At 52.7% G+C, this 10,365-nt stretch overlaps 1 protein-coding gene across 4 annotated transcripts in view; it reads left to right on the top strand.

The window, feature by feature from the left end:
• Cpt1c (carnitine palmitoyltransferase 1C) overlaps positions 1-10,019 on the top strand; it is a 15,393-nt gene extending 5,374 nt beyond the window's left edge. For 3 of the 4 annotated variants that reach the window (XM_021166900.2, XM_029480174.1, XM_021166901.2), the window contains 13 exons: positions 2,225-2,299; positions 2,451-2,561; positions 2,648-2,732; positions 3,828-4,023; positions 4,128-4,310; positions 5,537-5,642; positions 6,494-6,610; positions 7,045-7,209; positions 7,710-7,841; positions 8,458-8,610; positions 9,212-9,325; positions 9,455-9,547; positions 9,716-10,011. In XM_021166900.2, the coding sequence (XP_021022559.1) occupies positions 2,225-2,299; positions 2,451-2,561; positions 2,648-2,732; positions 3,828-4,023; positions 4,128-4,310; positions 5,537-5,642; positions 6,494-6,610; positions 7,045-7,209; positions 7,710-7,841; positions 8,458-8,610; positions 9,212-9,325; positions 9,455-9,547; positions 9,716-9,892 (1,707 nt within the window). In that variant the 3' untranslated portion in view covers positions 9,893-10,011. Of the gene's footprint in view, positions 1-2,224; positions 2,300-2,450; positions 2,562-2,647; positions 2,733-3,827; positions 4,024-4,127; positions 4,311-5,536; positions 5,643-6,493; positions 6,611-7,044; positions 7,210-7,709; positions 7,842-8,457; positions 8,611-9,211; positions 9,326-9,454; positions 9,548-9,715 lie in introns of all 4 variants that reach the window. The other variant, XM_021166902.1, reaches the window with a different exon arrangement.
• Positions 10,020-10,365: the final 346 nt, after the last annotated feature.

Genomic DNA, 10,365 nt, shown 5'->3' with positions numbered 1-10,365 from the left:
AAATAAATCTTTAAAAAAAAAAAAAAAGAAACTGAGGCACGGAATGAGTCACACGAATCAAGAATGCCAGCCATGGCTAATGTAGGAAACTGGAGACAGGTAACAGGCAACGGCATCTGAGAGGTGAGGAAGAAGAAAGATGAAGCTATACTTATCTCAGAGGTGGACAGAGAGCCTGACAGCGAACCGAACAGTCCAGTTGTTAGCAGGACTTAGGAGAAGTGAAAGAGGCCAATGTTAAACGAGTATGGAAAGGGGCTTCACTTTGGCCAGAACAAGGAGTGCAAGGATGGGAAGCCGAGAGTGATAGGTTTTCTCAGGAATGTACTAGGGACCTGGAAAGGGTGTGTTGGAAGGAAGACCTGGAGGTTGGAGGTTGGAGAGGGAGAACTAACACAGGTTTAAGTTAATTAAGCATTGGGCTTGCCTGGAGCTGGTGGCTCACGTTTTTAATCTGGACACTAGGAAGACAGAGAGGCAAGAGAAGGAAAGAGGGTCTGGAGCGGGGCACCCCGGGGGTAGTGGGGTTAGCAATTAATGTTTAAGTGTCTGCAGGAGCTGGAAAAAGCCAGACCTTAGTGGTCTACTTTTTTTTTTTTAAGATTTACTTATTTATTATATGTAAGTACACTGTAGCTGTGACACACCAGAAGAGATCAGCAGTTCTCATTACAGGTGGTTGTGAGCCACCATGTGGTTGCTGGGATTGAACTCAGGACCTCTGGAAGAGCAGTCAGTGCTCTTAACCACTGAGCCATCTCTCCAGCCCTAATGGTCTACTTTTATTCTTTCTTTCTTCATGCTCTTAGGTCAGATTCTGCTCTTTAAAAGTATATACAGGGGGCGTTGGGGATTTAGCTCAGTGGTAGAGCAGCGCTTGCCTAGCAAGTACAAGGCCCTGGGTTCGGTCCTCAGCTCTGAAAAAAAAAAAAAGAAAGAAAGAAAAAAGAAAGAAGAAAAAGTATATACAAGGACTAGAGAGATGGCTCAGTAGTCAAGAGCACATGTCGCTCTTACAAGGGACCTAACTGGGTTCGACTTCCAATACCCACATGGTGGCTCAGAAGGCTCCGCAGTTCCAGTTCCAAAGGATCTGATTCCTTCTTCTGACCTCAGGGTGCTGGTGGTACACAGACATAGATGCCTGGAAAACACCCAAGCACATAAAGAAATCTGATTTTTTTTTTTTAAGTATGTGCAAGAGGACTTGGGGTGGGGCTCAGTTGGAGGCAGCACCACACCCAGCATGTGGCAGGCACACGCTCCACCAAGTAGATGCTGATGCTCATTCTGTGTTGCTCAAGGTGTGGTTTACCACTTTGTGTGTGTGTGCATGTGTGCACGAGTGTGCAGTCCAGAGGTCCACCTCAGCTGTCATCCCTCGGGGGCACCATACAGTTGTGGTTGGTTTGTTGGAAGATTTTGTTTCCTTGTTTTTACTTTATGTGTATGAGTGTTTGCATGTTTGCACGTGTGGATGTGTTACATACGTGCATTACCCACGGAGGTCCGAAAAGGGTGGGGGATTTGGTCCCCTGGAGCTGGAGTTATATGCAGTTGTGAGCTGCCATATGGGTGTTGGGAACCAAACCCAGGCCCTCTCTCTACAAGCACACCAAGTGCTCTTAACTCCTGAGACATATCCCCAGCTCCATCTTGTTTTTTGAAACCGGGGGTCTCTCCATGGGGGACTGGGGGGGTCTGCTGATTGGGCTAAGGTATCTGGACAGCAGGCCCCAGCAATTTTTTTTCCAGCAATTCTTTCTCTACCTCCCTAGCAATGAGATTAGAAGTGTGAACCACCCTGGTACCTTCACTCAAGTTAATGATTACATAATATTCCATAACTTGGGGGTAGCAGGGTTTGGATTTTTTGGTTTGTTTGTTTTTTTTTTTTTCTGATTTTTTTTTTTTTCGAGACAGGGTTTCTCTGTGTAGCCCTGGCTGTCCTGGAACTCACTCTGTAGACCAGGCTGGCCTCGAACCCAGAATTCTGCCTGCCTCTGCCTCCCAAGTGCTGGGATTGGGGGTAGCAGGTTTTAATGAACTAATCCTTCATCTGCAGACTTATATTGCTGGTCGTTAACCATAACCAATTCCCCCCTGCCCCCGAGATTCTTTCTGCCCATGTGACACAGGAAAGCCTGTGGGCTCCCTGGTCACACCATCCCACTCCCTGGGGGTCTCAGCCACCCCAGCTGAGCATCTCCCATTCTCCTCCCAGGTCAGCGACTGGTGGGAAGAGTTTGTGTACCTGCGCTCTCGAGGCTCACTGATTAATAGCACCTACTACATGATGGTGAGGAGGGAGAGGGAGAGGCAGGCAGCGGGTGGCAGGGGCCTTCGTGGCCTTGGTGGCCCATGACCTAAGTGCAGAGCTCTGTCTGGGGCTCCTATCAAGAACAAGCATGGCCTCAGTGTATTTTGTGTCCCCTCCCTTTGCCACCAAGCAGGATTTTCTGTACGTCACCCCCACACCGCTGCAGGCAGCCCGAGCGGGCAATGCTGTGCATACCCTGCTCCTGTATCGCCACCTTCTGAACCGGCAGGAGATCTCACCGGTAAGGAAGGTCCTATGGATTGGGGCTGGAGGCGCAGGGAACCACAGAGGGCCAAGCCTGGCTCAGGAGCCCTTGGCCTCCTGCAGACATTGTTGATGGGGATGCGACCCTTGTGCTCTGCCCAGTATGAGAGGATGTTCAACACTACACGGATTCCAGGGGTGGAAAAAGGTGAGGACAACCCCCCTGCTCAGTCCTTGTCCCTGTCTGCAACAGGGGCAGAGGCTAAGAGTAGGACTCTAGCCGGCCTGCGTGGGCGTTTCTCCCAATTGTCTTGCTTCCTATGTCCCCTGTGGGCCTTGGCTTCCTCCGCAGTGAGATGGAGTAACGTTGGTCCCTGAGGTGGTGTAAAAGGAGAGGTAGCTTAAGGTGGAAGTCTCTCCTTTTATGAGTATACGGTAGCTGTCTTCAGACACACCAGAAGAGGGCATCAAATCTTTTGTTTGTTTGTTTGTTTCAAGACAGGGTTTCTCTTTATAGCCCCGGCTGCCCTGGAACTCACTCTGGCCTCGAACTCAGAAATCCGCCTGCCTCTGCCTCTCAAGTGCTGGGATTAAAGGCGTGCGCCACCACTGCCCTGCCAGGTATGAGAGTTTTGCCTGTGTGCATTCATGTGCACCACCTGTGTGTCTGGTGCCCCCTGGAGCACTGACGACTGTGTCAGATCCCTCGGAACTGAAGTTAGAGCTGGCTGTGGGGAGGCCACGTGGGTGCCAGTAATTGAACGCAGATCCTCTTTCAGAGCAACAGCGCTGTTAACCTCTGAGCCATCCCTGCAGCCCTGGACATCTTTTTCTTTAATTATATTTTATTTTATGTGTACGAGCACTCTGCATGCATATGTGTCTGTGTACCACGTGTGCATGCAGTACCTGTCGAGACTGCGTCAGATCTGGGACAGGAGTTACACATGGTTCTGAGCGGCCATCCGGGTCCTCAGGGAAACACCTAACCACTGAGCTACCTCTCTGGCCCTGAGCAGGCCTCTTGCCTAACATGCAGGAGGCCCTCTGTTATAAATGGGGTGTGGTGGCTTACACCTGTCACCCAGCACCGGGAAAGTAGAGGCATGAGGAACAAGAGTTCAAAGTCATCCTCTGTTAGATATATAGCACAATCGAAACTGTCCTGAGCTATGCTCAGGCTATGGACTACTATACAGCTGTCAAAAATCATAAAAACATAGCCCAAGGCATGATTAGTAAGTGGGGTGGTTCTTAAAATGTGACCTCTTCCCACCTTCGTCTTCCTCCCGTGTCCCTCCAGACTACCTTCGTCACCTTCAAGACAGCCGACACGTGGCTGTCTTCCACCGGGGCAGATTCTTCCGTGTAGGGACTCACTCTCCCAATGGCCTGCTTTCCCCACGGGCCCTGGAACAGCAGTTCCAGGACATCCTGGATGACCCCTCCCCAGCCTGTCCCCTTGAGGAACACCTAGCTGCTCTGACTGCTGCTCCCAGGTGAGAACCAGTAGGCTGCGGTTGCAGGGGGCAGGCTGGGCTCCAGGGAACAGGCTGGGCAGGGTAGAGGGCCAGCTGGGCTCAGGCCCATCCCACTCGGACAGGAGCATGTGGGCTCAGGTGCGGGAGTCAGTGAAGACCCACGCAGCCACCGCCCTGGAGGCTGTGGAAGGGGCTGCCTTCTTTGTGTCCCTCGATTCTGAGCCCGCGGGACTGACCAGAGAGGACCCCGCAGCTTCCCTGGACGCTTATGCCCACACTCTGCTGGCTGGCCGAGGCCATGACCGGTGAGTCTACCCCCTACAATACCACCTACACACTTATGGAGACCTAGGGCTTCTCCACAGGGGGCAGCCAGACCCCATGCCTCAGCAGCTAGACTCAGGGGTCACTTATATCGTACAACCCCCAAACAGTTTGGTGGAAATAAGAGACCTCTAGCCCAGAGAACCGATCTCCTCAAGACCCCAGACACTCATTTTATTTTATTTTATTTTGGTTTTTCGAGACAGGGTTTCTCTGTGTACCCCTGGCTGTCCTGGAACTCACTCTGTAGACCAGGCTGGCCTCGAACTCAGAAATCCACCTGCCTCTGCCTCCCAAGTGCTAGAATTAAAGGCATGTGCCACCACTACCCGGCAACACTTATATATATATTTTTTTACAGATTTATTTATTATTATATCTAAGTACACTGTAGCTGTCTTCAGCTACACCAGTAGAAGCCGTCAGATCTCATTATGGATGGTCATGAGCCACTATATGGTTGCTGGGAATTGAACTCAGGACTGTCGGAAGAGCAGTCAGTGCTCTTAACCACTGAGCCATCTCTCTAGCCCCACTTATATCTTTTTTTTTTTTTTTTTGGTTTTTCGAGACAGGGTTTCTCTGTGTAGCCCTGGCTGTCCTGGAACTCACTCTGTAGACCAGGCTGGCCTCGAACTCAGAAATCCGCCTGCCTCTGCCTCCCGAGTGCTGGGATTAAAGGCGTACGCCACCACGCCCGGCCCACTTATATCTTGATACTCATTTTATGTCAGGAAATCTAGAGGTGCCTCATTCAGTTTTAGCAGTATTCTATAGCCTGAACATAGCACAGTTTAGTAAACTGATACTCTACTCTGCCTTTGGACTTGTAGATTATTGCTAGTCACTGCTCATGATCAGCTCCTCCATTGAGCTGTGGTCAGTTAAGGCAGTGTGGTCTCGTGATGGAGGATTATTTAACCGTAACAACAGACCCAAGATTGAGGGTCTCTCCCCAGCACCTCCAGAGCTGACTTCCTAGAAAAATAAAACCAAAAAGCAATTCCCTAAATCTGACACCCCTGTGGAGACTGTCTGAAACCACCTCTGGGGATTGGCAGCACTCCCGGATGCCCCTTGGGCTGGCACCTCCGCTGATTCTCCTGCCCCCTCCTCACCCTGAAGCATACCCCTACACCAGAAGTCCCACGGGTGCTCACATTCTCCTCCCTGGCGCTTCGGTGACCCATCCAAACTCTTTCTGCAGCTGGTTTGACAAATCCTTCACCCTCATCGTCTTCTCCAATGGGAAGCTGGGCCTCAGCGTGGAACACTCATGGGCCGACTGCCCTGTCTCAGGACATTTGTGGGAGGTGCGTTCCTAAGTCTGGGGACCCTGTCCAAGGACTCACCACCCTGAAGGACCTTAGAATAGAGGCATACAGACTCAGAGACAGAGAAGGACCTAGCAGAGAATGGGGCTTGCCACGATGACCTGCCTGGGGTGGGTGTGTCACTGCAGCTCTAGAGACAGGAAAGTGACTTTTGAGAGTCACACAGAAAGAAGGCACAGTGATAGTGAACCTAGAGCCTGTTACACCTCCCCACCCATGCACATGCAAAGAAAGACAGACACACACACACATACACACACAGGAGGCTGCAGCACACATGTACACTCATGCACATAGACATGGACTCTCACTGGCACACACCCAGAACGGTGTAGCACACATCTGTAATACAAGTACTTGGGAAGCTGGAGGCTTTTCGTTTGACTCCAGCCTGGGCTACCAAGCCAGTCTGTGGCAAAGGGAAACAGAGCTGGCTTTGGGCTCAACTGGTGGACTTCCTGTGAAGTCCTGGGTTCCAGTCTCCCCAGCAGCAGGTAAGATGGCTAAGGTGCTGCTGCCCGTCATCGGAGCACATAGGACGTGGAGGCGGGAAGATGAGGCGTTCAGAGCCATCATCAACTACATAGTAAAGAACAGACTAGCCTAGGTCACATCGGACCCTGTTTCAAAGTGAAACCAAAATGGGCTCCAGGGCAGCTGAGCGAGGTAGAAATGTGATCCCAGAAGGCTAAGCAGCGTGCACCTGCCTGCTCAGTGGGAACATCCCACAACATTGGGTTCTGGGGACTCACGCTCAGCCACACTGGGCCCTGCTGTCTCCGCAGTGGCTTTGGCCCAGAAGGGGAAGTAAATGACACTTTTGTCCCCAGTTCACCCTGGCCACAGAGTGCTTCCAGTTGGGTTATGCCACCGATGGCCACTGCAAGGGTCACCCTGACCCTACCCTGCCACAGCCCGAGCGCCTACAGTGGGACCTTCCAGAGCAGGTAAGGCTGGGCTCGCCTTCACCCTGAATTCATCCCCCGCTGCCTGTACCACCTTTCAGATCACATCCAACCATACCCACTGCCTAGAGTCCCTGACTAGCCCCAACACCTCTATCTCTGTCTCTTTCTCACCTCCATTCCCTGCACTTTGTCTCTCTGGTAGGTGGGTCCCAACAACCCTAGCCCTACCCAGCTTCAGCCTGGTCCTTTCGAACCTCTCTACAAGCCTGCTTGCATCTCAGTCCTTGCCTTCATCTGAGTCGAACCCCACTCCCTCACTGCTGTCCACGCCCTGTCTTAACCTCTCCCTTTCGTCACCTTCTGCCCCACCCCACCTAACCGCATCTCCACCTTCCCTTCCAGATCCATGCCTAAGCTCTGCCTCTGCCCTGCGTGTTAACACCAGTCATTTTTCCCACCTCCCTCTCTGGCAGATCCAGCCGTCCATCTCGCTGGCCCTGAGGGGAGCCAAGACCTTGTCTGGCAACATCGACTGCCACGTCTTCCCCTTCTCCCACTTCGGCAAGAGCTTCATCAAATGCTGTCATGTCTCTTCAGACAGCTTCATCCAGTTGGTCCTGCAGCTGGCCCACTTCCGGGTCAGTGCCTGCTCCCTCAAGAGCCTCCAACACCTGCCTCTCCAGCCACCTCCTCGGGGTCTCCTGTCATTGTGGGTCAACTGCTCATCCATTTTATGGGTCACTCATTGTGTTTTAGATCAGTCTTTAGGGGATACATGGGGGCCTGTTGGGGTGTGCAGGGTCTCACTGTGTATCCCTGGCTAACCTCAAACTCACAAGAGATCCACCCTGCTTCTGCCTCCCAAGTGCTAGGACTAAAGGCATGGACAACCAACCCTGGTAGGTCAGTGGTCTTAACATAGGTTGACCATCTTGTTGTGAATCAGCCATCTTATTCCAGGTCATTCATCCATCCGGTGTGGGTCAGCCATCTTGTTGTGGGGTTGGCCATTTTGTGAGTCTGTTGTGTTGTCTTGATTTCCTCTCCATAGATAGCATTAAGCAGAGGTTGGTTGGAGGTCAGGACTACAGAGACATCCCAAGGCTAGCTGACAGGTTCTTCTTCTCCTTTCCCTCAGGACAGGGGTCAATTCTGCCTGACTTATGAGTCAGCCATGACCCGACTGTTCCTGGAAGGCAGGACAGAGACAGTGAGGTCTTGCACCAGAGAAGCCTGCCAGTTTGTGAGAGCCATGGACAACAAGGAGACAGTGAGTGTGGGCCTCACAGAGGCCTCCATCGTCTGTGATCGCGTCTGCAGAGATACCTGTGCTCAGGATCTCGAATGGGGGGGCATCCACAACAAGGGGCCAACCAGCTCTGACCGTGGGGGTTCAAAGTAAGGGATTATCCACAGACCAGGAGAGTGTGTTCTGGGCTTTAGCGGGGATAACACACAGTGCTGGGGAACACTTTGCAGAGAGCACGAGAGCACGGTTTCCACTCTGTTGGCTCTCCTCACTTCAACCACTGTGACCCCGTGTGACCATGACCTCTGTCTATACCATACCTCAAATTTATAGCCTCTGCTCTAAACAACTCCCCCACCTCCCTGTTCACAAACCCAGCTCCCTCACCTGTGAGATGCAGTGACTCCCCAGAGGACCTAAAGGTCCAAATGTCAGGCATGTATCATTCCTTGCTGTGTGACCCTGGACAAGTTGCTTCTGCTCTCTGAACCTGTTTCCTCTCTGCCAAGTGGGGTAGATAGATATCCAAGCCTTGCAGGCGTTTTGGAAGTTGGCTCAAGACCAGATATAATCCAGGCCCTCCAAGTAAGCCCACGTCCTGTCTTTCCATGGCCTTTGACTGCCCCGGGGGACCCAGGACCAACAGTGCCTTGCCCTGTTCCGAGTGGCCGTGGACAAGCACCAGGCTCTACTGAAGGCGGCCATGAGTGGGCAGGGGATTGACCGTCACCTCTTCGCACTGTACATCATGTCCCGGCTCCTCCATATGCAGTCACCCTTCTTGACCCAGGTCAGGAAAACGCTCAGGAGGAGAAGGAATGGCAGAGGAAGGAAAAGCTAAGAACCAGGAGGGTGGTGTTGGAAGAACTGAGTGGAAGAGCGAGCGTGTAGAGACAGCCACGTGGGGTGGGATGCAGAGGGGAGAGTGGGATTTAGCCATAGAGCATCAGTCCAGAATCCCCCACTGAAGAGCTAAGGGCTTGGCTCAGTGGTAGAGCCCCTTCCCGGCATGCTACAGGTCCTGGGGTCAGTCCCCAGCACCATAAAGAAAGAAAGGGCTGGGTGATGGTGGTGGCCCATGACTTTAATCCCAGCCCTCTGGAGACAGAGGCAGACAGATCTCTAAATTCAAGGCCAGCCTGGTCTACAGAGAGTTCCTGGACAGCCAGGGCTACATAGTGAGACCCTATCTCAGAAAAAAAAAGAAAAAGAAAAAAAAGGGGAACGGAAAAAAGGGGGAAAGAGGAAGAAAGAGCAGAGTGGAAAAGAAGGCATGGGGGGAGGGGCGTGGTCAGAGGAAAGCCACTGATTTGGGGGCAATTGGCCTAGGGAGGTCAGGCTTGCAGTGGAGGAAAGAAATTCTTTTCTGTCTGACCACCGGCTACCCTCAGGTCCAGTCGCAGCAATGGCTGCTGTCCACCAGCCAGGTCCCTGTGCAGCAGACACACCTGATTGATGTCCACAATTATCCGGATTACGTTTCCTCTGGAGGTGGATTTGGGCCTGTGAGTGGACTGGACTGGGTCCAGCCTCTGGGCAGCTGGGGGATGGGGGGCGGGGCGGGGCGGGGCTCCTGCCCTGCGGGCGTGGAGGGTAGGCTGGGCTATTGGCTTGCTTCACTCTCCCTGCTCCAGGCCCATGACCATGGGTATGGTATCTCCTACATCTTCATGGGGGAAAACGCAATCACCTTCCATATCTCCAGCAAGAAATCAAGCACAGAAACAGTAAGAGGAACTTAAGTGCCTTCTTTCTCTCTCGCTAAACTCTGGGATTGAGCCCTTCAGATCCCAGAGGTCCCTGATGTAGCCTCCTCCCTCAGACTTGTCTCCCGGACCTCCTCCCTCAGACTTGTCTCCCAGGCCTCCCCTAGTGCCTCATCTGCTTCTCTGCAGGACTCGCACCGGCTGGGGCAGCACATTGAAAATGCCCTGTTGGATGTAGCCTCCCTGTTCCGGGTTGGACAGCATTTCAAGCGCCAGTTCAGGGGGGAGAAATCGGATTATAGATACAACTTTCTCTCCTGTAAGACTGTGGATCCCAATATCCCTACATCCTCCACCAACTTGTGAACCCCTCAGCAGGGAGCTGGTCTCCCTCAGGATGGAAGGTGTTGTTCCCAGGGCTTGGCTGGCACAGACAGGGGTATCGGGGATTCCCACACCCACCTGGTAATAAAGATGTGAGTTGGGTGCAGTATCCACTGTGCTTTTCTGCGGGGCATGGGTGGAGTGGGGGGTGGGGCACCCCTTTCACCCCAACTTGACTTCCCAGTTGTCCTCACCTTAACCACAGCCCGCACTACCACCTGAGCAGGCTCCATCCCAAACTCCCTGGCCAGACCTGATCAGTCAGCTTCTCACACTCAGGCACCCCATTCCTGTCACCCAACACCAAAGGTCCGTCAGACCATCTCCACACTGAGGTCTGGACAGCAATTCTATCCTGTGAGGAGAAAGGAGTGAGGCAGGGTGTCCTGTAGTTCAGGCAGGCTGCTCTGGAACTTCCTATGTAGCCGCACTCTTGATTCTCCTGTGTCTGCCTG

This window comes from Mus caroli, chromosome 7 (assembly GCF_900094665.2).
Source record: "Mus caroli chromosome 7, CAROLI_EIJ_v1.1, whole genome shotgun sequence".
NCBI classification, from domain to species: Eukaryota; Metazoa; Chordata; class Mammalia; order Rodentia; family Muridae; genus Mus; species Mus caroli.
Note: the sequence above shows the minus strand (reverse complement) of the source record. Positions and strands in the feature narration are given on the sequence as shown.